We start from the raw sequence: 27,801 nt of genomic DNA on the forward strand, positions 1-27,801 counted from the left end.
GGAACTCAATGATCTTCAAGTTCCCTTCCAACCTAAACCATTCTGTGATTTTATGATTCTATGTATATACTCTACTAATTCTTTATACTTGGCTCTGAGAGTGACTCAGTTATAGGATCCTTTTCTGAACAGAACTGTTAAAACAGTACTTTCTGGTTCCACATTTCTCTTGTCACTAATTCACTATACAGTCTGCTAGCTGACAATAACTTTTGTTAACTGCCAGCCTAGGAAATTCAACCTGGTCAGTGAAAGAAGCCAAGTTTTCTTTCATTCTGCTTTAAATGAAAAGGGCTCTAGGCCAAAATGCTTTTGTATTGTGTGTGACATGTAAGAGATGACAATCTCGTGTTTTCTAAAGTATGATACACTACTCACTCTTCATATGCTCAAGCATTTACTGAAGCTGGAGCAAGGTAAAAATCTGAAAAATGGATCAGAGCTGTGGGTGCCTATCAATATTCAGTGGCAGAAAATACAAGGGCAAAGGCAGTTAAAGCATGATTTGTAGTTAAACCATATTGAGTAAAAGTTTGCCCAGCATTTGGAGAATGGGTATAAGACACTGAATCTGGCAAAGAGATCTCCCATTTAGTGCTCTGAACTGTCAGCAGGGTACATAAACTTTGGACAGTTTTCCAGTTCTGTTAAGCATCAAAGCAGCAAAGCCAGAAAAAGTCTGGTTTCCTCATTTAACAGCAATTTACAAGACTAGGGAAATACGGACACCGAGGCAGAGTCTGTGCACCTGGCAGAAGTTGAGTACCTAGCGCGTTCAAACTGTCAGTCACATGATAAATCTGTTGGTTTTGGATCTACAAACAGAAATAGAAAACAGCTACTATCTTCCATAGCCACCTCACAGTCATAATTTAAAAGACTTGCTGGCTTGCCTGGCAAACAGAACAAAAACTGTCAGTATGTAGAAAAAGAAACATTATTTCACAACCTTTCTTGCTGCATTTCTCAACTGATTAAAAATCAAAATTCAACCAAGCACTAAAAATATATTGTCAGCAAGTCATCATCTGATATGTGATAATTATGGAAGGAAAAAAAGTCAATGTAAAAAGGTTAACCCTAAAAATTCTAGTTTCCTAACCCTTCAATCTCTGCTAAGCTGTTCTAAGCAGACAGAAACAGAAGATCGGAGATGCCAAAATGTCAGTGCTGTTCTGGGAAGGAAGGAAGCCAATGCTGCCTCTTATGTCACCTTTACCGTCCCAGCCAAAGGACCAGTCCACAGCCTGCCCCCGTGCTGACACTAATTCAGCCAATCCAGGTTGCTCAAATTCATTCAGCACTCTCTTGTCCAACTGGGGTAATTCTGTATCTACAGTCTCTCATACTGAGGGACATCTCTGACACAGGTAAGATGTTAGCAGGTAAAACCTATGGTTTGTAAGGATGCAAAATGTTTTACCTGCTGTATAACAAGTCAAAATGACTTTGTTCCACAGGAACAAAATTAAAAATTGCCTAGGTTTTTCGGTTGCCTTGTTACACCAGAAATTTCAAGATATAGATGCTCTGACACAATTTTAAAACCAGATTTTTGTTCGAATTAGAAACTCTACCCCCTTCTGTCACACATGGTGAATTAGTGACCCCAGAGCTACAAGACTTATTTCTAGTTTGTAAATGGGCACCAACCAATTTTGCATGGAAAAGTGTTACACCATGAATCCAGAAAAAAATAAAAGCCAAAAAAAAATATATCCAAAACAACACTTGATGTCCTGTTTGCCACTTGCTTTCACTGCTGCCTTTGAGTCTTTCTCCTTTCTGCTTTCTTTCCTAACTGCCTCTTTATCGCCACTGGCCCATTCTGGTGAGTTTTCCCACTCATGTCATGCCAGATGTCTCACACTGTTCACAAACTTCACCTAGGCTTCATACACAATCTCTTGTTTTGTATCGTCTTTCTATTTTGCACAACTTCTGTTATATTTGATTTTTTTGGCTGTCACTGTTTTTTATGATTGTGTAAGGACAGCAGGTCTTGGGACAAGGGACAACATTTTGTTTTCTGTAAACCACTGTGAAAATCAGTAGACCATATTAATATCAAACAATATTATAATATTAATTATCATTATCATATTAATAACAACAATACACGCTGACAAAGAAAATTGAATTATCTGAGCTGCATTTCCATCAAGACTGGCTCTAGTTTTCTATTCCAGGTTCCATTGCTTTTTTGTTTTAATACCTGCCCTTTTATTTGGATGCTTTCTCCTATAGCCCTGCCTCTCTGATTCCATATGGTCACAGCTATTCTGCTATCACAGGAGAAACTCCTTGTCCCTAAGAGGGAGCAGAAGTGTTTAGTGCAATTGCTCTCATGTTAAACACATGATAATCAATGATGACGATGCAACAGACTTCACTTCAGTGGTGACAGGATTCCAAGTGAATGAAATAAAAGGATAAGTCTGAACTCAGTTAATGGATGGCTCAATGTAATAACAGTAGTTAATTCCAAACAGGATTTCCTCCTCAAACTGAAATTTGTCTGTGACTGAATTCCAGGCAGGCAACCTGACACAACAGGAGAAGCAAGGAGAGTCTTGAATAAAACCTGTCTGATACGCCCAAGTGTAGGAGTGAGATAGAACAAATGTGAGAAAAGGGAGATCTGGCAGTGACCAAAAGAAAGTTTTTGATGGGGTAGGAGCAGATAGGTGCCTGAAATCCAGAAAGGAAGTTATAAAATGTTACTGCCTGATAGTGAAAAGTATACATTACATTGAGTTTTTAACCAGCCAACACAGAAAGAGCTTAAGCTACACAAACATCAGTAACTTCTCTGCAGCCACAGAATTTACAAGCAGCTGATAATTTTTTAAATGCCTCTAACAAGATCATAGATGCTTATCCAGTCATGGCTATGAACAAACCTGCTCTATACCTTAGAGTTGCACTGATCCGACTGAAAATCCTGGGTGTCAATGCTCTCAAATGAGCTTGACAGTGCTGTACTGTAGTTTATGTACAATTAGTTACAGTACTGTAGTTTATGACCAAGTAAAGTGAGTATTGCTGTCAGGGATCACAAGAACAGGTTGTGCAGAGATAGTTTCTGCACCAACTTATTTACATTTTTTTTCATAAACTTGCAGAGAGAAAATTTGGAATAGATTTTGCCTGCTTAACTACTGTAGTCATGGAAACTATGCAGGTCTTTAAGGGAAAAAGAAGACAGAAGGGCAGAGTCAGAAATATAGGCAGTCTGAGTATTTTAGAGACAGAGGCCCTGATCTCTTTGCCAGGAGAGCGTACTGTGGCATGTTTTATTACATATAGTTTGTGATTACCAGAACCTAAATTACATTTTAGATTTCTGTGTACTATCAAAGGGAAATGAAACACGAGAAGACAAACATGAAATATACATGGTGACTTCCTGCCTACCAGGAATCTCTGCAGTTAGGCAGAAAAAGGACATGACAGAAAAAAAAAAAAAAAATAAATATTTTTCATAAAGTAATCACATGTCAGACCTCTAAAAAAAAGGTACAACAATAATTCTTGCTCAAACATTACATCTCATGTCTACCTGTCACATAAAAATGGGTCTTCATCCTGCCTCAGATGCCTTCATGAATTGCTACTGGATATGTACCTTTTTTTTGCTCCTTTCCCACTTCTATTACATATTAGTAGTTTGACATATGGCAGCTGTTCCCTATGATCCTAACGACTTTTTCTTCCACATCCAAGCTAAGTTCTTTGTTGAGTCATTAGCAAGAGCATTGCAAGACATTGCCTCCTCCTCTCACCCCCTATCCAAACAGTCTCCAAATATGTGTTACTATGCAAATTCTAAGAAACACAAATCTGACCAACTTAGATAAGCACCTTCACTCAATATTCTGGAGCTCAAATCCACAGATACTCAGTCTTTGCTGTTCCCACTGTGAGTCTCTCAGCGCCTTAAAATTCCTGTGCTCGTCATCCAGATTCCAAATACAATAGGGAAACTTGCTATCTTTCTGAAGAATGAAGGCATCCATGTATCAGAACAACAATCCAGAATGTGCTGTTCTAGATGTACATCAGATGGTGATCAATGGCTAACTGAACATATGCAATTAATTTTTTGGAATTTCAGAGCAACGGCACGCCAGAAAATCCAAAGAATACTACAATGTGAATGCAAATTGGTGGTTGGAGAAAAATCCTGCAATGCACAAGTGAATGAGTGAGGTTTGAAGCTTGCTGTGAGTTTACTTACAATATTCCAACATTTAAGAACTTCCCAAAGTGGAAAAAAATTCTGGCAATAGTTTAAACCACTTGTTCTCGGGAGAAAAAAATAAAATATCTCATCAGGTGTTGCCATTGTATGAGATGATACTAGCACTGGGAAACATCAGATAATTTGTTTAAATTGACATGCTCCTTTTACTAACTGTACAGTAATACTTCACAGTACAAACTGTCAGCTATTCTCTACATTACTCTTGCACAAAACCCTTGTAAAACTCTCTAAAGGTTTTCTTCAAAAACCTCCTCAGGAGTAGAGTGTGAAAGCACATCAGAAAAGCACACAACATCATGAGAAAGAGAACACAAGCCGAACTAATAGATACAATTTGGAGAATCTTTAACAGAACAGGATAAATCTGCAGTGCCAGCCAACCGAATGGTAAGCACAAAAAGTCTGCGAGATGTGACTGTGTACCTGAATTGCAAGTAACTGAACTCACGGCATATGCTCGGTACTGATTTACAGGAAAGACTGGGACTGACAAAATTAACACTGCCACTCCCTTCAGAGCCACTGAAATTCTAGGCATATCTAGGTACACAGTTCATGTCATTTTCCTCTGAATTACATGTATTCTTTGTTCTCCTCTTTTGAGGAAAATTAGTAATCTATCCCGCAGTGAGAATACCTCTGAACTTCAATTGAACAATGCCAGTTTATACAAGCAGAAATGTTGACTTCTGTAAGGAATATGGTATTTCAATTCAGTGGCACAAAGAAACCAAAACAATATTACTGGGATAGCAGGGTCACGATGGAGAAATATATTGATCTCTCAAGAACTTTAATACATGACACCCAGCTAAACTATACAAATAAGGTTGTGCATTAACTGTAAGACACTGAGATGTCCATTACTCTCTGTCTCTTTTTCACTGCGCCATAGCAAAAGCATGGAATATTCTTCTTCTTTGGTCAGTATAGGCTCAGAATTTATTATGCTCAGAAGTGTCAGCTCCTCTTTTCTATGGCTTTTATCATTATTCCCATTGCAATATCGCTTTAGAACCTTATAGTCAGACGAGGAGTCAATTGTGCTAAACAAAACCAGAACTGAAGGACAGCCATCATTAAAAGAGCTCAGGTCTTTTTGCAAACTCGAGATCTGAACCTCTTCATCATTTGCAGGTACATTCCACACATTCCACACAGACGGTAGACATATTAAATGAAAATCTATTTTTAAGTTTTTCCATTGATTGACTATGTTCATATCTTCAGAGATGTCCACCAATGGTCTATGGGATGGGAGAGGTTTCCCTATAACAATTGCCTTAGTATATATAATACATGAATATATGGAGAATTAGAGGAAGTTTTAGCCAAGTCCATCTTAACAAATCTTCCATTACCAGTATCATGACACAACAGAACACTTCCCTATTCCAATTCCAAGAACATCAACAAACCTTGATAGTGGACATCTTGTAGTGGACAATATCAGTTGCATTCCTCCTCCGGCCTTTGAACACTATGGGACATGGCTGAATCACCATCCCTGGAGGTATTTAAAGGATGTGTAGATGTGGTCCTTAGGGACATGGTTTAGTGGTGGTCTTGGTAGTGTTAGGTTAACAGTTGGACTTGATGAACTTAAGTGTCTTTTCCAACCTAAATGATTCTATGGTTCTATGATTACATTAGGGAAAGAATATAAGCTACAACAAGCACCACCATTACAATATGCTGATTTAAAAGAACTCTGCACTCCTTAAGGTTGAACCACCAAATTACAATTAAATCAGCAAAAGAGAACCTACAGTAACCTTAGGCAATATAGCAAGCTATTGGTTGACTTGCTGACTCTACCTATTACAGAGAACAGAAAGACACTCTGCAATCTCCTTCATATTCAGGCTCAAAGGTGTAATTAAATCACTAATCCCAAGAAAAAGAAACAACAACAAATTGCCCGATTTATTACTTCAAGAATATATTTATAGTCTCCTCTATATATGCAGATGAGATATCTTCGTAAATTTATAATGGAGAGCTACCAGGACTCTTCAAAATTATCCTCAAACCATCATTCCTGCTCCCTAAACATTACTCCAAGACACGAAAACTTCTTGCATAAACTAGATAGCGTAAAGCACTTTCCAGCTAACGCTTCCCTGGTCCAGCCTGACATGTCATTAGCCCACATCCCAACTTCATACAGCATGAAAACCTGCCTTCACTCTTCAGAAAAAAGCAAGATAAACATCCAGGATTTCAGCTGAAAGACATCATCAGACTCATCTATTTGATATTCACCCAGACAGCTTTGTCTTCAAAGCTAGCACTTTCTCCTGATAATACACACAGGTATAGGCACCAATGTGGTTATAAACCAGGCCAAATGTCTTCATAAGCTGCTTCTAAGATTTTAATTACTTGTATCCTCAATCCTGTAAGTGATGTCTTCACTGCCTGCCATGGAAAACTAGACTTCACCTTTGCTTCCATCATAAATTTGAAAACTATCACAGCCCCTTCAAATTGCTTTTGAAATATTTCTAGACATCACAGGCAGTATCAAAAATATCACAGGCAATATAAAAAATGATAGCTTGCAAACCACAGCAGAAAACCTACAGATCAATTTCCTTGCTTCCAGGCAAAAAGCATTAATTTAAAACACAAAGAAACACCTGCTCCAACATCAGCATATTTCTGTTGATTTTATGGAACACTGGAATTCCTCTCCCTCCACCCTCATCTAAACCACCCATACATGCAGGCTGTAAGTGACCTGTCTGTCTCTCTCCCCCTTGTAAAATAAGGTAGTTGTCAACTCCCTTCTAACACTGCAGAGGGGTATCAACTACCTCTTCTTCGAGTGGTTTAAGTGGCATATATCTAATGCCAGAAAACTGTTCTCAACTCCTTTTACCTTTGATGTTTTCTGTTTCTGTCACAGACTTCAAAATCTACTTGTGTGGTTGAAAGCCTGCTTAGTTTTTACAATTACAGTTTGGTCCAATAAACTACAAGCTCTGTTTCAACTATGTCCCATTGTCATCAGGCCTATAACAACATGAAAATTTTATGCAAACACACCCTATATTGTCTTTCTTGTAAATGTCAGTATGATGAGCAAACAGCCTACACTTGCATTAAGAGTAGTTTTTACAGATTGAAAAGGAACTTCCCTGCTCAAGAGACTTTAAGCAGCTTGCTTTGTTCCTGCTAGCAAAAGTAATTTTGTGAACATAGTTAACAAAAATCCCCTTGAAAGCTCCCACAATTAATTTCTGAAGATACCGAATGCACCACGTCTACAGCCAATACCACTTTCTCACCGAGTTTATAATTATTTCATGTGGGCATGAGAATTGTAACTAACACTCACACCATATGGCTTTCTCTTTCACATAATTTAATACATTATCATCCCCTGAAGACCTTAGTATCTTTACTTTAATGGTTTCATAGCAAGAAAATGATTTTGTCTTTGATGTAATTTTCAGAATAATCAAGCGAAGTCAAGTCCCAACTTCTTTTATAGCCATATTCCCTGCTTCCCGTGCCTGCTTCTGTTCCACGACATGAATTATTTTCCACTGAAATGCTCCTGCTTATGTTGACATTGATTTGTAGACTTGTATGAGAAAGATTTCAGTACTCTGTGGAACCTAGAGCTTAGGAACCCTGAACACCAGGTTCCAGATCAGCCTGAAAAACATCATGACACTCCTCCAACTCCCTCTGCCTCTACAGTTACCTCTTGGGCTGCAGACAGCATGCCTGTCCAAGTATATCTAGCAAGGTGCTATGGCAGCCAGCATGCTGGGCGTGTGGGGTCCCACATCCCAGAGGGAAGCTGTTGCTAGCAAGTGCAGTTCGGTCCTGAAGTTAGTGCTGCGGCTGTCCTTGGCATGGAATATCTCGCACCTCATCAGTGGTGAGAGATTTGATGTCAAATTGTTGAAAAATCTATTATTAAATAGGCCCTTTTTTATCAAGATGTGGGAATTACGGTTGCATGGCCAAGTACTAAACAAAGCAGAAAAGTCACCAGTTCAGCTCTTCCAGCCTTGAGAAGACAGCATGAACTCCGCTTGCCAAGCTACAAAAATTTAGACTAGTCAAGAAGCAAGCCACTGGCCGCAACTCCTGTCAGCAGCTCGCTCCTGAAAGGGTACTTCGCATTTAACCAGTAGCACTCTACCTTTATCACTCCATAAAACCAGATACCGCTGTGCACTAAAGCTGTCTCCAGTAGCTGGGTAGCCCATCACTCCAGCCAGACAACAGGTAGTGTCCTTTTACCTACAATTATCCAGAAAGAAAATCTAGAAAATGTGCATGCTAGGAGAAGTCTGAGCCTAAACCCCTCTGAGCTATCCTACCTGTGTCTGCCATTGGTAGAGGGAACGATCAGAAATCACCCATTCAGCTCCTACAGTTCTGCTAATTCTGGCGCTAAGAGACAGAATTGCATCACAGATCTGTTACACTGCTCGAACAACAAGTCATTAAGTATAAACAGAGCCACTGGATCTAAAAGAAAATATGACCTGGGTTTTTCCCACTGTTTTCATAGAGGCACTACTCATGGCTGATCTTTGCAAAAGAGCAAGACGAGCAGGGCAAAGCACTTTCTCCACCAGAGCTGGCAGCACTCCACAAATAGGCACTTTTCCAGTATATTTTTTCCCTTAAATTAATCTGCTTTTTCTAGTGGTAACCCTATATCCATCAAAATACCTACAGATTCTAAGCAGTATAAGTTTCTACTTACTGTATAAACTTATTATTACTATGTAACTATTATTATTTTTCAAGTAGAAACTTACACAACTGAATATTTTTTTTATCATGTATTGTCTTCCCTTAGCTAAAATATACAACTTTATCTCACAATTTTTTTCGTGAATTTATCACTTCACCATTGACTCTTCACGTTTCACTCATAGTTTATTAATGTATTTCTGGTAAATTATGGCTCATGACAGGTAGATTACACTGTAACACATACTAAGCAAAAACGCTCATTGTATTCCTCATCTATCATGTAATACTTCTACATCTGTATTATCAAACTGTGAAAGACCTTTTATGGCCTATCCATGCTGCTCAGCCATTTCAGGGGATTTGTGTCAACTTTCAGTTGAATTTAACTTGTTTTCTCATTGGATTTTCTTTCCTAAGGCATTCTTAATTTTTGCCTGTCAACTGTACGAAAGACAAATTCACAGGATGTTATTGATTTTATTTAGCTTAACTTCTATGGTTTTTTGCTGCTCATAATTGATCATTACAGCAATTCAGTTGCAGAGACAAACAAAATCTGTTTTTTATCTAAAACTAATACAGGATAGTAAGTAGGAAGAAAAAGCATCTGTTGCTATATATCGAAGTGGACAAATAGTGCAAAAAGAACACTAATAGTACTCAACACAAAGTATGTTTCTTTACCAAAGCTGATTTTAAACTGACTTTTAGCCATTTTGTGTTTAAGATATGAAATAAATTACTTGATCATTTAGATAGATCAATCTTTGGACTTGTGTGGACTTAAAGTATACTAACCACTGGAAGTCACAGACCGAAACCTAAGGATGTGCTGCTAATTGCTTTTACACCGTCAATTATAGTGCCAATAAAAATGATCCACGGAAGCCTGTGTGCCCCCAGATTAAAGGAACCTGTTGCTTTACCATTGCCTCCAACTGTAAGGTAACACACACCACATCAAAGTCAGAAAAGAGCAGTAATAAAGATGACAGATGGAATTAGACTTCATCTCTGATCAAGTTATAGCTCAAAGATTGTGTTAGTTACCCTACTGTCTTGTAATTAAACAGGTAACAAATGCCTGCACAGAGACATTTAAATACAAGACACTGAAATTTACGAGCCATTTCAAAAAATGCAGAGGCAAAAGCCAACCAGTATATCTTAACCTTTGAACATAATAATTTCAAATTCCATAAGCCTTTTTATTATTTAGGAGAGCTACTGAATTTGTGTCTTTTGTTCACGTTATTCACATCACTGCAACATCTCCTTTTAGAAATGAAGGAAGCATTAGCTGTTACCTCGATTCGAAAGGCTTCCATTCTGAATACTTGAGAACGCTATGGGATGTGACAAGTTTCTATATTGCTCTCAGTGACTTTTACAGTACAAAGACTAAAATTACAGGGTGTACTCGGAATATTATTTGCACTGCCTCTGGAAATAGTGCCACAATTGTCAATTATGGTGAGATCTTTCTCCCGCTTTCTTGCTAGTTACATTTTGCTTTGTGGAGAAACAAACCTAGTGCTATCCTTCTCACCAGCGGGAGAATTTATTAGCAAACCACTAAGCTCCTTCTGCCTCAGGATGTCCATCGCCTCACTGTTATTTTTGCAATTTTAGACAATGTCTGTGGCTAGCAAACTGTGAAGAAATGTGAAAGGCAAATCCGATTTAAAAGCATAAGAGAAACTGCTGATACTTACCAAACTATTCCCTGAGCCCCAGAGCCAATAGGTTTCAAGTTCTGGTAGCGTTTGAGAACTGTGAAGGTCGAGTCACCTACTTCCACGCTGTAGAACTGGTTGTCAACTTTGCTTTTGCTCATGTTGTAATGTTTGGCAATATATGACACATCCACTTGTTTCCCAAATCCCTGTTGTACAGAAGAAGGGAAGGGGGGAGAGAGTGGAAAAAACATAGAAACCAAGGCTGGTAAAACATCAGAATACTGATAGAACACAGTCAGCTTAATTTTCCAGTATAAATTCTTGTAATTTTAGGCTCATTGTCACAGATCTACATGAATACTCAAATGCTCTGAAAGACTGCATCAAACCCTCTTTCACCCAGGAAGTAACCATAAAAACCCACTGATTAAAGAAAGCTACTGAATTCTCCAGCTAATGTTTGTGACACAATTACTCTCAACTACTGGTCTCTGCTTGCTGTTGCTGCTGCTTTATGACTACTGGCTTATGCGTTCATGTTGATTCTGCCCTCATTTGTATTGCAATAAATATCTTGTTGTAACATGAGAAGACTTACATCAGTGCAGAAGCGCATCAAGAGACGTAGGAATTAGGCTTTTCATCGCTGGTCAAATAGAGCAAACAAGTCTATTCACATGAGTGCTAATACTTTCCCTGAGCATATGATAAAGGCCTTGAGAACCTTTTAACAGGAGTGGCAAAAGAAACAGCGGTTTGTGAGATGAACTGTGACCTGACATGGCTCAGTATCATGGAGATCATTCAATAGCTCAGGAGATCTTCCCAAGTTCTGGGTTCCTAAGGGTAGAAGAGTTGCTCTTGTGACCTGACAAATGCATTAGTCCTAAGCAAATGCTAATTTTCATGACACAAAGACAAATTACTATAAACTTTTTATGCTTGCACTGAAGGTAGCACTGCTCAGCCATAACCTCACCCAAATTTGTAGAATTACTATGCAGAAAGTTACATTATAACCATTTTATGACTACTAGTGAGCTTGGTTCCCTGAAGACTACAGAGCAAAGTATATAATAATTTAAAATAAAAATCAGAATTTAGTGTTTGTTATTTAGGATTCTATACTATGTGATGCTGAGCACAGGATGCAAAAGTTCAGCATATTACAACAGGTTGGTCCTCAAGTAACTGACAATTCACTTATGAAAGTCAAGACTTTTCCAAATGCCTTCTATAAGGAGAAGCAAAACCAAAACATGCCTTCATCTCTCTCTATCCATGCATTTATTTTTAGTGCTCGCAAATGCAGCTTCTAAATTTTCTTATTTGCTTTATTATAAATTGCTTTCCCCCAAAAAGCTGAATAATCAACCGTGTTATGTGACTATGACTACTAAGTTGAATTTTGATGGAGTGGGGAAAAATATGAAGTTGATTTGGGGAATATTATTTTTTTGATTTAGAAGGACATTATTTCATTGTTCCACAAAGCTGGTCATTAAAAACAGATAACAGACCTTGCCGAGAACTTGGATTCTCAGGTTTGCCTTAGGACAATTAATATTCTTTTTCTGTTCATTATCTCACTGGAAGTCCCATTGTCACTGGACAGCATAGGTTGATCCTAACCACACCTCATTTAGAGACTTTGAAACAGTTTAATAAACGTAGCTGTTCATTCAAACAAAACCTCATTTCAGAAGAACAATTAGAAACATTACATTCACTTGCTAATCAGACACCAGGGAAGGCTTTTTTTTTTCTTCCCCCCCCCCCCCCCCCCCCAAATGCAGAAAGTGAGAGATTTATGGACACTGACACAGTGCTAAATTCAAGCTTACAGAGAGTGAAATGACTCCAAAAGAGGTTTAAATTTTTCTCATCTGAAGACAGACAGACCGCATCTGATTCGCACTGTGTAGCTTTATTCTTAAAACTCCTTCCTTTAAGTGAAGAGAGATGCCTTTAAACAAGCCAGATGACTTTAAACAAGCCAGATGACTCGGTTAAGGCTTGGGTGAGCCAGGTCTGCCATAACTTGGTCGCATCCTCACTCCCAAGCTACCCAGCAGTTCATCATGTAGGACAGAGCTACATGGGGAAAGATACTTTGCCACTCTACATTTAGAATATCCTGCACATCAAAATTACTTGCTTTTAAGTTAGACTGACCCTGTGAACCACTGGCCTCAGGAGTCTCATGCTGTCTAAAGTGGGATTTCTGAACTACTGCAGTTCAGCAGGTGGCTATTTTAAATCCAGGAACGTCTTAAAAATTAATTAAAACATCTCAGAACAACCACTCTGTAGTACCTCAGTTATACTGATAATGAATGTATGCAATTGCTTCAGTAATTTCAACGGCAATTAAAGTGATGTTGATCAATGGAATGCAGAAGACCACAACCGGTGAGACCTGGTTAGAACACACATGTATTCTGATGAGCAGCTGTCCTCTGCGTAACACAAACCATTCGTATGACAATCCGCTCCTAACTGTGTGTGAGTAGGAAAGGCAAAGACTGTTTTGTTTTTCAGAGAATTTTTTTTTCTTTTTAGATTAATATTTTTCTCAAAGTCTGTCTACTTAAAAATCTGTGAGCCATAAAGAGCTTTGATAGACAATATCAACACCAAGAATTATAAAATTCAAGACAGGCTGATTTGGTCTGAAGTTCACTCCAAGCCAAACGCCTCCTCTGAGTGACAAACACTTCAGCTTTGTGGACAGGCCAAACAGCCTCCTTGTCATCTACTAATTTGCCTCCTTTAAACCCACACTGCTAAAAAAAATACAAAAGAACTTACTCTTTGTATTTCACTGATTTTTACAAAAGTCTAAATAAGCAAAATTAAAACACAGTAAGCCTACTGCTTAAGCCCAAAGTACTGATTACTTTTATAAGAGATGAATGACACAACTATCCTTGTCATGATTGTAATTTAAATCAAATCCCTAAATCAATGAATTAACAGTGTTACTTGATTAATCACATTTGATCAGATCCCCAAACCAAGATGACACGTAATCAAATCATGAACCATCTCCAAATTTATACAACAGCCACTTTTTGGCAGTTTTGTTTCACTCTAAAATTAACCTTAAAAAGCTTTTCCCATTAGCAAGGAAATTCATACTCTTAATAGAGCATGTCAATGTCAGTTTTAGTTTGAAACCCTGATTAAAAGGTTTTTCTCAACATCTTCAAATCCATACTGCTGATCCTAAAGAAACCTGCGCAACACATTTTGGTCTCGTTCTGTTACATTCTCAGTGCTCACTCAAACCCCTTCCAGAAGTCTTGGAGTTGGTATAGCAGTTAATATGCCCTGGTTTGAGGTCCCCACCCTGTGAACTACACCATGTAAGCTATTTCAGATTCAGGTTTTACTGCATAATGCTTACAAGTTCTGCACTAGCACTTAAGTTAAAGCTTTGATTATCTGACAGCAGAAAGGCACACAGGGCTAGGAATTTCCAGTATACACCCTTCTGTCTACCTAAAACAAAAATTCTTTCAAATTTTATTGATACTGACATCTTAAGAAACAAGGAATTAGCACTTCATTAAGAATTAGCTGGGCAAAGGGAGGGTATACATACACATGGCAATGTGGTTTACTACTTAGTATGTCAAAGTAAAGATGCATAGGTCTCCTATAGAAAAGTGAATTTCACTGAGTTAATTTTCAGGTGAACTTCAAATGAACTTGGGCAAGCTACAATACTGGGGCCCCAAAGTAATAGTAAACATTGCAAGTATGAAACAAAGGCAAATTTCTCCATCCTTTTCACTTTGAACAAAACACATCTAGTTTCTTAGATGTCTCAGTAGCATGAAAGATTATTCCTCAGAGACAAAGTATACATTGGAGCGTCATTTGTTCTCGGTTTCCATAAATATTTGGAAAACAAAATTACATTGCTTCAACACTGACTGGAACTTAACTTTGATTTCACATGTACAAGACTGCATACACCATTATTTTCTCTTTCCAGAATCTAATTGAAAACTGCTAACACACACCTAATTCCATTCTCCTTCCTCCATACTGAGAAATTTAAAAGTAAGAAAAGTAAAAGTTTTTCAGACCTGAAAACATAACTGTCCTTGTTGGGTCATTTAAACGCATAGCCATATCTACAATGATGTTTGCTTAATATCCCGGCAATTGGGGAAGAGGAAAGAAAATGAACTGTCAGGACTCAAGCATTTCAGATGAAGGAAAATGATACTCTCACCATTACTAAATGCTTAGAGAACACGTTTTGCTTTCAAAGAACAATTATTTAAAATTCAGTGAATGTCAAATAACTTACTGCATTACACACAGGTACAAGTTCATTCCTTTCCTTTTTGTTTTTGTTTCACAACACAGAGAGCAAGAGTGGGTTAAAAAGCACAACAGAAACAAAATTATGTTTTTTTCTGTATTATGAGGTGAATTGCTTCCTGATATCCCATTTTAATTGTCCATTTTTACCCCATAAAAGAGCTTTATTGACAGACCTTTGTTTCTGAACACCATTCCTCCTATTATTGATGAGCCTAAAACATTACAATTTCTTACAGCTCAGTATCTCATACATCTTAGCTTTTATAAATACAAATCATACTAATGGCAGTTTAAGGTAAATTACTCTCCTTTGCCTTTCCAAGGCAATGAGTGCTGTCAAAGAGTCTGTTAGCAGGCATCAACTGAGTGGAAACTTTATGTCAATATCAGTATCCTTCCCTGTCTGCACACAGAAATACCTACAGGAACGCATCAACTACTAAGGGTGCTATGATTCAAGGCTGCTGAAAACAAGTAAATGACTCCACATGTATGAATGCAGGTGAGGAGAAGAATCAGATGGAAGACCAAAAGGCTGATTTCTAATTTGCAGTAGGCACGGCACTCAAAGATGAGCAGGATGAAAAAGAGAGGATGTTGTGAGCTGGCAATCACAATGGCTCCCCAGGAGCCCCCACTGTTTCCACCTTTGCAGACAAAGAGACTGGTATGGAGGACAGCACATTTCAGAGGTGGATGCCTTCGATTCCTTCAGGATCCAAAAGCATAATGTCTTAAAGCTACAATTTGACCTTAAAAGTCAGATACTGAGATTATACAAATTGATATTCTGAAGCATGGTAAAATCCTCAGAGTCTTCTTGCCAGCTCCAAAAATGTACATACAGGCAAGCCCTGCTCACCTGTGTGCATCTGCAAAGTCAACAACGTTATTAATTTAATGGCTACCCTCCCACTTGTATGGGTCTCATTTTCTCAGAAGATTCAACTGACAGAATTCTGGGACAAACAGACATTTACTGAATCCTCTGCTTTGGATTTAATGGTTACAGGTTTGCTTTGTATATTTGGATGGCCACAGAAGCCACCACTTGCAAAATACAAAGTATCTTTGCATAGAAAGGCCTACTAAATTACTTTTTGTTGTATATTCTGTATATGGCACATTAATGGCAGAAATAATATCTATTTTTCTTGCCAGAAATCTCACTTATTCTGGCTCTCCTTGAACTCAAAAGTACCTAGATAGTGATCGTCTCCTACAAAAAATAGGTTTTTCATCTTTGTGTATGTTTGGGTGTAGTATTACAGATTTTTATCTTATCAGGCACATCACACCACAGTTCCCCATTCTTCTTTCTCATTCCCATCCTGTAGGGATTGTATTAGTCACCCAGTCTTCCTCATTTTAGTGTGCTTTGAGTGTTTGTTTTTTTTCAGAGGTTAATTCTCTGCCTTATTTTAATCTCTCTGCAGCAGTCTTGTCCTAGCCTCCAGACACAATCTACTGTGCTTTATGAAGTCAACCTTTGAAGTAGCCAACTGACCCTTGAAAACAACTCAATCTTGATTGCTTAATCGTTGATCTTTTCACTACATTTGCTTTGCTCACTCTATTTTAAAACAGATCTTATTAGATCATAGAATCATAGAAAGGTTTAGGTTGGAAGGCACCTTGAAGATCATTGAGTTCCAAACACCCTGCCATAGGCAGGGAAACCTCCCACTAGACCACGTTGCCCAAGGCCACGTCCAGCCTGGCCTTGAACACCTCCAGGGATGGAGCCTCAACAACTTCTCTGGGCAACCTGTGCCAGTGCCTCACCACCCTCAGAGTGAAAAATTTCTTCCTAATGTTCAATCTGAACCTGCTCTCTTCCAGTTTAAAGCCATTCCCCCTCGTCCTATCGCTACATACCTGAGTAAAAAATCCTTCCCCAGCTCTCATGTAGGCCCCCTTTAGGAACCGGAAGGCCGCAATAAAATCTCCCCAGAGCCTTCTCTTCTCCAGGCTGAACAGCCCCAGCTCTCTCAGCTTCTCCTCATACGAGAGGTGCTCCAGCCCTCGGGTCATCTTCATGGTCCTCCTCTGGACGCGCTCCAGCAGGTCCATGTCCTTCTTATGTTGGGGACTCCAGAGCTGGATGCAGTACTCCAGGTGGGGTCTCACGAGAGTGGAGTAGAGGGGCAGAATCACCTCCTTTGACCTGCTGGCCACACTTCTGATGCAGCCAAGGATACGGTTGGCCTTCTGGGCGGTAATCGCACATTGCTGGCTCATGTTGAGCTTCTCATCAATCAGCACACCCAGGTCCTTCTCCTTAGGGCTGCTCTCAATCCATTCCCCGACGAGCCTGTATTTGTGCTTGGGATTGCCCCGTCCCACATGTAAGACCTTGCACTTGGCCTTGTTGAACTGCATGAGGTTGGCTTGGGGCCACCTCTCCAGCCTGTCCTGGTCCCTCTGGATGGCATCCCTCCGCTCCAGCGTGTCTACCTCATCAAACAGCTTGGTATCATCAGCAAACTTGCTGAGGGTGCGCTCGACCCCACTGTCCATGTCACCAACAAAGATGTTGAACAGTACAGGTCCCAGTACTGACCCCTGAGGAATGCCGCTTGTCACTGGTGTCCACTTGGACATCGAGCCGTTGACTGCAACTCTTTGAGTGTGACCGTCCAGCCAGTTCTGTATCCACCGAGCGGTCCATTTGTCGAATCCATGTCTCTCCAATTTAGAGACGAGGATATCGCGTGGGATGGTGTCGAACGCTTTGCACAAGTCCAGGTAGATGACATCAGTTGCTCTTCCCTTCTCCAATGCCGCTGTAACTCCTTCGTAGAAGGCCACCAAGTTTTTCAGGCATGACTTGCCCTTGGTGAAGCCATGTTGACTGTCAACAATCACCTCCTTGTTTTCTATGATGTGCCTCAGCAGAGTTTCCAGGAGGATCTGCTCCACGATCTTGCTCCACGATCTTGCCACGATCTCAGAGGTGAGACTGACTGGCCTGTAGTTCCCCGGATCTTCTTTATTTCCCTTTTTGAAAACAGGGGTTATGTTTCCCCTTTTCCAGTCGGCAGGAACCTCACCAGGCCGCCACGACTTCTCAAATATGATGGCTAGTGCGTTAGCGACTTCATCTGCCAGTTCCCTCAGGACCTGCGGATGTACCTCATCAGGTCCCATGGACTTGTGCACCTTCAGATTCCTCAGGTCGTCTTGCACTTGATCTTTACCTACAGTGGGCGATTCTCCATTTTCCCAATCCTCGCCTTTGCATTCTGCATCATGGGCAGTGTGGCTGCAGTCCTTGCCAGTGAAGACTGAGGCAAAAAAGCCATTGACTACCTCAGCTCTGTCTCTATCCTGGGTAACCAGTTCTTGCGTTTCCTTCCGGAGAGGGCCCACATCTTCCCTACTCTGTCTTTTCTTGCTGACATACTTAAAGAAGGATTTTTTGTTTGTCTTAATGTCCCTGGCCAGATTTAGTTCTATCTGGGCTTTAGCTTGTCTAACCTGATCCCTGGCTGCTCGAACGATTCCTCTGTGTACCTCCCAGTCTACCTGCCCCTGTTTCAACTCCCTATAGGCCTCCTTTTTCCTTTTGATCATGCCCAGGAGCTCCTTGTTCATCCATGCAGGCCTCCTGGCTTTTCTGCCTGCCTTCCTCTTTGTAGGGATGCATCTCTCCTGACCTAGGATGAGGTGGTCCTTGAATATTAACCAACTTTCTTGGGCCCTTCTTCCCTCCAGCGCTTCATCCCATGGCACCATACCAAGCAGATTCTTCAAGAGGCCAAAGTCAGCTCTCACAAAGTCCAGGGTGGTCAGTTTGCTGCATGCTTTCCTCACTGCCTCGAGGATCTCAAACTCGACTATTTCATGGTCACTAGAGCCCAGGCTACCCTTAAGTTTGATGCTGTCTACCAGCCCCTCCTTGTTGGTCAGGACAAGGTCCAGCATAGCTCCTCTCCTCATTGGCTCCTCAACCACTTGGAGAAGGAAGTTGTCGTCAATGCAATCCAAGAACCTCCTGGATTGCCTATGCCTGGCTGTGTTATTGATGGAGTACAATATTCGTAAGTATTGGCTTGTTTGGGGAGGGGGGGAGGGTACAGGGTGTTTGTTTTATTTTTAAACACACTGTACTACTTCTCTTCTAACTGAGATACCAAAAACCCAGCACCTTCAGAACTGGCTCTTACCTAGTTCTGATTACACAAGAAGCAACAGGATTGCCTTCTGCTTCCTTTTCATTGATATGTACTCAAAACACACGATCTTCACTTATTCTGCACGTTTTCACTGAGTTTTGATTACTTTTAATTGCTTCTTTCTTACAGGTACAAATTTTTTGTAGTTCATCTGTAACTGTGGTATCACGTGTTGATCAGAGGTCACTGTCACCCAAAGATGTCTGCTTCATTCCAGGTCAGACTTATAAGAGATGAGTAATATGTGAGTATATCTGCACAACAAAACTACCAGTTCAAAATGATTTCTCACTCCCTTGATGCCTGAAGGATTCAACACTGCCACATAGATAACATCCAACTCTGGTCATCGTACCAAAGAAGGTAATGATGAGAAGACTGATGAAGAAACACTGAGAGAAAAGATTCCTAGAGAGTGAGGTTTCTTTACAGACAGGAACTTCATCAGTGATCCAAATGGAAAATATAGCCAAAAAGACAAGAAAGAAAGAATTAAGAGTAAATGAGAAAGCTACAGTAAAAATGTCCGGAGACATCTTATTCAGGCACAGCTCCAGAGATGGGAAGCTAGCAAAGACACACCATGGAATTGTGTCCAAAACAGAGGAAAGAGATGGCAGCAGCCATATCTAACCCGCAGGAGAAATGGGAAGAGAGGAAATACTGCAGTTTGTATTAATCAGTTTGTTCTGTGGCCCTAGATTTGAAAAAGAAGCAATAACATGGGAAGAAGCAAGATACAATTAAGATTAAGAAAGAGAAATGGCATCACCAAAAGTTGGCCAAAACATTGCAACCCTAAGAAATGAAAAATAAACTCAATTTATCAACAGTAGTGAAGGGAACATAGAAGCACAGTGTGTTAAGAGCATAGGAGAGCCAAGATTGGATTAACAGCTCCTCTTTATTTAATGCATTTCTTGATAATACAGTTTATTTCAAATGGCTTACACTTCTCAGGAAACCGGAATTACACTGAAATACTGGGTATTGTTTAAGAAGTGTTCTTCTAGTACACAAGTAGAGAAGCAAGAAGACTGACTACATGAAATGCTATGCCCCAGTACACATCATGGCTTCCTTTAAAAAGAAGGGTAAAGAAGAGGCACATAACACCAGTGTTCAAAAAATTACATTTCTCAATACAATTATATAATCACAGTATATACTGTGAAGATGCTAATGAAAAGATTCTCTCTTTTATAAGTAAAGACTATAAGAAGCTGAATAATTTAGTCACACCTTTTGTTAGAAATAGACAGCACTTGATACTATAAAGTACCACTTTAGTCCCAGAAATCTAAGATTTAGGTCACTGTTCGTCGATGGCTTATGAATACCAATAAATTTCCCATTGGATAGAGGGCATCATTATAGGACATTCTGCATCGAGACAGTTTCTTTAATGGTCAAAGTAGTAACTCCATCCAATCTGATTAAAGCATAGTTGTCATTAAAGTGGTTTATCAAAGTTAGGATAAAATTAATAAACAGGCCAGATGAAACAACCAATCAATTGAGAGCAATGCAATTAATAAAGCTGGTCTTTTCTGTGTGCAAAATCAAAAGTTTTCTAAAATCCCGTGATTTTTAAACAGTCATTTATGTAATATTGTATCTAGGAAGTCTATACAAGTTTTGTTCGAGACAGGTAAACATGGCTGTGAAAATAAAACAAGTTAGCAGAATACAGGGGAAAATAAGGCATCAAGAGAAATTAAAGCTTTTAAAATCATTTTCTTTGGGGGTTTGTAAAAGCACAAATTGAGTAGAAGTTTGCAAAAATGCCCTCAATGTGCAAACTAAAACTTCATTCTAAGGTTTCTTTCAGTGGCACCAGTACTGCACCAATTCCAATTTCAGTATGCAAAAACATTGACATACTCTATCTGGGACATGAATGTGTTGAAACTGGGCAATAAAGACTAGTGATAATGCTGTCCCAAAGAACTAGGATGTAAATTTACGTTCCTGATTCATTTTAAACATTTTCTTAATGTGCATGGCCAGGTCCCCAACATCTTGTCTCTGTAATCCCATGCCCTGCTTTTCTGTTAAAAAAAATAATAGTTGCACTGCTATGGAAATACTGTGACGTACAAATTCTAATCATAAGGATGTGTTTTCCAAAGACAAGAAAATTCAAGACTACTGCTCCAAGTAAAAAAATCACAGAATTGTATTCCAAATAAAGGTATCCGTGCAGTTTAGAAAACTTGAAAATTAGGACAGGCTATACACGTCTTGACATTGACAAAAAAAAAAAAAAAATTGGAAAACTACATGAAGGAAAACATGGATGAGGCATTCAGTATCCTTTAGACATAGTTAGGTATTATTCAGCATTTAAACTTTAATGTCCTGTTCTACTCAGAACATACTACTATGCATTACACTGTACTTCAATAAGAACATGTAGGGTCCTACAGATAAAACTTGTTCGTGATACCAGCCTTACAAAAGTCTAATGAAATTCTGTAAGTCTAAAAAAAAATCTTCTTGTCCTACCTTTCTATTACAACAGAAAAGCAGATGTCCTTTTCCTCACTTGTAAAAAAAGATGGCTGTTTCAGAACATGATTTGGCTGGAAATGTACAGTAATGACAGACACAGGCATTTTTATATTGCAAATGGGGGGTGAGGGTGGCAAAAGGCATATTTACCCCACTCATACTACTGAGTATTTCTCAGGAAGTGCTTTTCATTTTTTCTTAAGTTGGAAATCCTTAAGATTCTATTCTGGCTGAATCAGCATTTCATCACATAAAACTAGTATACTCAATGACATAAACTCTGTGTCAAGAGGAACATCCTATAATTAGGTATATGTCACTTCCTTTCATAGTGCAAAAAGCTATGCCTTTTAGGCTGTGAGAGACAAATCACCACAAAATATTTATTACAAGAAATATATGTCCACAGTACTAACAATCATTGGAGTACTCTGCAATATTCTACCTTTATAAAACACACTTCAACACAACTCTGTATTTTTTGGAAAGTCTGCAGTGATGCACAAATTCAAATGGGAGAAGGACTTCTGTTCTACGTGCGTCACAAAATTGCAATAGTCCATTGGACAAATTGTATATTCTAGTACACCATCACTAGAGGCTCTCATCTTAACAGGTCAGCAGGGCAGTATCAAACTATAGCACACTGACTTTTTCTGATATCAGTTGCATGCTTACATAGTAGAAATAATTTTTGCATTTGTTGAATGACATGAAAAAATTATTGAGTTGAATTGTTCACTGGAAACTATACTTTTGTAGTCTCTTGTCTAGATGCTGCTGGGATCCTTGTTGGTTGTAGACTCCTCAAGGTTTGAGTGGCAGTATTTACCTCTTGCTGATGATAACCATTCTGCTGTCATCATCTTTTGTTAACAGTAGTTACTGAATCTCTTATATTTACTGATTCAGCAGATAAAAGTTTCCCAAAAGTACAAAAGTACTTTACACTTAGAGCAGAACTACTAGTAAATCACAGGGCATTTGATTTCCACATTAGCATTATGAATAAACATGGAATAAACAATATTACTACCTGGACACTGTTGAACAGTCTCTAAATGAAGATCTGGATGTTTGCACTAAGTATTACCAGGATACAGATATAACCCACATCCCACCCTATCCAATACAAAGGAACAGCATCCATGATACCTAAGGTCTTAAAGCAACAAACTACTTAATTTAGAGACTGTTCTCGTACTTAATGCTAAATATATGTATAACTGTTATTTGGATCAGGGCTTATCTTCATGGAGAGAATAAATTAACATGAAGCCTGAACCAGCCTCTCCTGAGGAGGAGAATAAATCTGAAGATCTGAAGACCCTGAAAAGGTATTTGTGTGATAAGTGTTTGAAGTATGGAATCTTGTTTCCTGCACTGTCAGGATAGTATCTCTTGTATGTATTTATTGAATGACTCCTCTTTGGGTACCTGCTACAGGCATTAAACATGAACCAGTTTTATTCAGCAACAAAAATTCATCCGAAACATTGTTGATTTAACCATACATGCTTTAACAACAATGTTGTTAACACGTTTGGTTCTGTATGTGCCTCTGAACACCTTTTATTAAGTTAGGGTAACAGCAAAGGAATAATTACAGTGGCATGTTTCCACTAAATCAAGAACCCTGAGTGCAGTTACGGAAAGCCTTGGTTATACATGGTCACGCACTGCTTGATGCCAAGACTAAAGAGGCACTGAACATAAAAGGAAGCGATTCAGAGTACCTTTCCTCTGCATGTGTAAAACAGAAATGTTTCTGTACAGGTCTGCTTTGGTGTAAGTAAAAGCGAGAGGAAAGTTGGCAAGCAGAGCTATGCAAAAAACTCTATTCTGCACAACGAAAGTAACTTTTTCATCAATAATGTAATTTTCAAACAACCTGAGGAAATACCCTTTTTTGCACTTTTTGCAAAATGTTTTGAATTTTTTTTTGCAAGCGAACTCTGTCAAAAAATTACAAAAATGCTATGTTTGACAAAATCCTTTCTTCTCTCAAAAACTGTGGAAGAATTAAACCAGTTAGATAAACATATGCACATGAAGAACAGGAGATAAAAAAAGACAGAGAAGACAGTTAAACAGATTATCAAACTGAATAGCCGAGATTCATCCTAGAGCTGATGATTTACTAAGTACAGAGCCAACCTCCTCAGCAGAACAAATATTTAGTAATCCTGACTCAAAAAACCAAAACAAACTTCCCATTACCTGTCACTGTTTTATGTTAAATGTGTACATACAAGTAACAGCCCTTTCTTTTCTAGAATTGTACTTTCACTTGCTTGGACCCCATAAGTAATACAAAGGGGAAAAAAACCTAGTGTTTACCATAATTCCATGTCTAAGAATGCAGCTTTGTTCTCACCCCTCAAAAAATGAAGGAAGTCCCTAATGTCCCTTCAGCTAGTTAGATTACTGGTGTCCCATCTCACCAAAAAAACTGTGAAGAGACAGAATTCAAACACAAAACGGTGTTCAGAAGTGAGAAAAAAAGTCATCTTTCATTCATGATGGAAGAACATGCACACAGATTTTTGATTCGTATATATACATATGTTAACTAACTTAATCTAAACAAGAGAACCAAAAATTGAACAAATCAGTATGCTTTTTTCTTCATATCACAAAGTTTTAGCCTTGTAGACTTCCAAGCATTGTGACAAAACAATTTCAAGGGTGGTTTAGAAATACAGAATTGTCTCAGTCTCATGGCTCCAGAACCTGCATAGCATGTGGTGTTCAACTGGAGACAAGACAAACTCCACAACTTTACCCTCCCTTCACTTCTAGTAAAGGTAGACTAAGGGACAGAAAACTGTAATCACAGACTACAATGTAAAAGGCTCTGTCTCACAAAATCAAAGGCTAAGATAAAATAGTTTTAATTTGCACATTTTTGTGAAAGCATCTGTGTATGTACAGTTATGTTGTTTGATTCATCATTAAGTTTACTGGAAGTACAGCCAACATTTTTGCCTGTTTGCAAACTCCACTATTATTTTTACCTAAAAAAAAATCTTAGAACATTAGCTGACATTTAAGCAAAACAAAATCAAAATCATTAACAGCAAAATACAAAAAAAACCCTTCAAAATAAATAGAAAAGTAATTTTTTGATGCATCCTTCTATTTTTTATATTTACTCTCATTCTCATAACCAGTTACTCGCGGTAAGCTGCTGAAATTCACTTTTATTTTTTCTTTTATTATGGCATGAACTGCGAAAATGAAGTACAAGTATATACTGTACCTTGTTTTACCTGTAAGGAACACACACCTGACAAAAGGCAATCTTCACATCCAGAGTAGGTTCACCACAATAATACAAGAAATGGCGGCTCATAAATACCTGCAATTAAAGAAAAGTAAAAATTGAAATCTTGTACGTCTGATGATGTGCAAGTACAATACAGATCGACATTTGGATGATAAAACCAACCTGAGTTGTTACCCAGCTCATGAACAACAGAAATCAGTTAGAACATTGACCTCTAAGTAGCCTCTAATTTCTCTTTGATGCTCATCAAGATTATGGCCTCAAATACAGCTTGGTTACTTCTGCAAAATTTTACAGTAACTGTTGCCATTACCTCAAAGTTTATCATGTAACTTCCTACATCAACAAAAATAAAACCCAGGTCAATAGTATTCTAAACAATGAGGGAATGGGAAACAGTTATTATTATGGGGAGGAAAACAAAAAAAGTCCTAAGCTGACAATTATTAGGAAAGTTATAGAAATGGAAAGACTAATTACGTCACTGTATAAATTCATGGCACAACCACTTCACGAATATTACATGTAGTTCTGGTTCTCATCTTAGCATCTTACAAATAGAAAAGTTACAGAAAATAGCGGTAAGAAGGGTCCAAAGCACATACAGATTCCTTATATGAAACAACTGCACCGACAGGTTGGGTTTTTTTTTAGCCTAGAAAAGAGCTGTCTGAGTGGAGATATGCTGGAGATCCATAAAATGAGTGGCATACCAAAAAATGAAAAGGAAAACACTATTCCCTGTTTTTCTTTTTTTTTTTTTTAATAAAAAAAGTATGTGGTGTCAAATTAAGTTATCAAACAACAGATTCAGAACCAGCAATGTGAGAGAATTCTTCATATACTCTCTTTCATCAGACTGTGAAACTCATGTTGCTGTGGACATCAGAAGTCAATGCAAGCCCTAGTATGATTAGGCAAATTCACATAAGAAGGAATCTCCTGGAGGCTATTAACTTCAAAAATATCACCTCTGACTCAAGACAACACTGGGTCACAGCCTGCTACTACATGCTCAACCCTGTCTTTAGATTCTTTCACAGGCATCTGATCCTGGCTGGATCCATATACTAGACTAGACAGGCCTCCCTGTTACAACTGTTTTAACTGAATTGCACAGTACCACATTCAGCTCTGACTAACCAGTCCTTTCCCAGATGTATTCTAGCATGGGACATCAGTGAAAAGAAACCACAATAATGCTATCAGGCTGAAATAGGCAGCTACGTTACAAGACTTTAGAGAACATTGATTTTTCTGCATAACTCCATTTAAAAAAAATAAAAAAAATTAACAGTACAATTAAAAAACCAGCAACTTTTAGTTAAAAAACGATAAATAAAATAAAACTTCATGGCTTTATTCTAAATATAAACTCACTGCAAAGACTTAAAAAACAAAAGACCACAGCCATCACTCCATTAAGATATAGCCATGGATTCTGAAATACTGTGTGCCTCCTTACGGCCTTGTCTTCAATAGGAACAATTAACTTCAGGTGTAAATGCCACTAATAAGACAAGACTTAATTTGGAGTAACTTCACCTCATACAAACTGATCAGGACTTAAGAAATGACAAGAAAGCATTCACCAATACTTTCCAACTTGAATACATCACATGGTCCCACATGTCTTTAATTTTTAATGAATGAGTGAATGAAGGAATAATCCCGTTATGAAAACAAGTGCATGACCTTTTTCTGCATCCCATTACAGCGTCTGAGATGGCTGCCTCATTGCCCAGTGAGTCATTACCAGAGCCTCACATTCCACAGAGGGTTTATATTAAAACGAGAAGGAGAAAGAAAGAAATAAAAAAAGCTTTTAACATTAGTCATATTACCAGTGATTTCTGGAAAGCCAGCAGATAATTACACTCTCACGCTGCAGATATATACACTGTGAAATCCTATTGGCTGGATGCCTTATATTGCTATAATAATCAATGACTGAGATGTCATTAGTCATAACATACAACATTCAAGACAGAGCCTAATAGTGGAAAATGAAGAAAGGAAGGGAAGGGAATGGGAGAAAATTGATTCATCACTAAATTTGCTGCGAGGGTCTACTGAGAAGACGCACTTTATATTATATATGCATTGCTAGTCATACACAGCTCCTTAGCTTTCCACAGGATTGGCTGTAGCTGTTAATAGTCATCCTGGGCAGAGCAATCGACTGGGAAATTTTATGAACTGGAATACATTTTACAATTTATTATGTTGTCCTTGTATGCAGTTACTGCTTATAAAATAATAGAAGTATGATATATTTTAATGGCCTAGATCAATACTCATATTCCTCTGTACATGAGATACATCAAATGAATCACTAGAGAGCCGAGATCGTCCAATTGTACATGAGGAATGAGAATATCTTTCTGTAGCAGAGGTCTGTAAGACTGTATACCCAGGGCAAAACATATCTGAGTTCCTGTTTTACATAGTGCGTGTCTTCGTATATTGAATTCATACGAGATTCTCTTCAGTGCCCTGTAAGTAATCACACACGTATGTAACTTCTAATTTCTTCATGCAGAAAATACATTCACACTCAACTGTGTAAATACCCTTGATCATACCTCCTCTGGTGCTGGCTGACACCGCACCACTAGAGACATCGAAGAAATGTCAGTGTAAAACAAAGAAAGAACTGGCCTGATGCTGAGAAAATTGTGTCACAGCATAAAGCATTTATAAAACAAGAAGCTACAGACAAGCAGCATCACTCACTAGGGATCTGAGCTTTAAGTGAGAGCATAAGCATACAATATTTCTTTACCCTACTTCTGATGCTTTGTC

The 27,801-nt window shown here is 38.6% G+C and overlaps 1 protein-coding gene across 4 annotated transcripts in view; it reads right to left on the bottom strand.

The window, feature by feature from the left end:
- Positions 1–27,801, bottom strand: part of LOC309671449 (mitogen-activated protein kinase 10) — a gene marked incomplete at its 3' end in the record, with an annotated part of 118,116 nt that overhangs the window by 66,579 nt on the left and 23,736 nt on the right. For 2 of the 4 annotated variants that reach the window (XM_082482682.1, XM_082482683.1), the window contains exons 2-3: positions 24,997–25,068; positions 10,711–10,880 (exon numbers count right to left, since the gene is read on the bottom strand). In XM_082482682.1, the coding sequence (XP_082338808.1) occupies positions 10,711–10,880; positions 24,997–25,062 (236 nt within the window). In that variant the 5' untranslated portion in view covers positions 25,063–25,068. Of the gene's footprint in view, positions 1–10,710; positions 10,881–24,996; positions 25,069–27,801 lie in introns of those variants that run through there. The other 2 variants (XM_082482685.1, XM_082482684.1) reach the window with 2 other exon arrangements.

The sequence above is a fragment of the Vanellus vanellus genome (genome assembly GCF_965231255.1).
Source record: "Vanellus vanellus genome assembly, chromosome: 4".
Lineage (NCBI taxonomy): Eukaryota > Metazoa > Chordata > Aves > Charadriiformes > Charadriidae > Vanellus > Vanellus vanellus.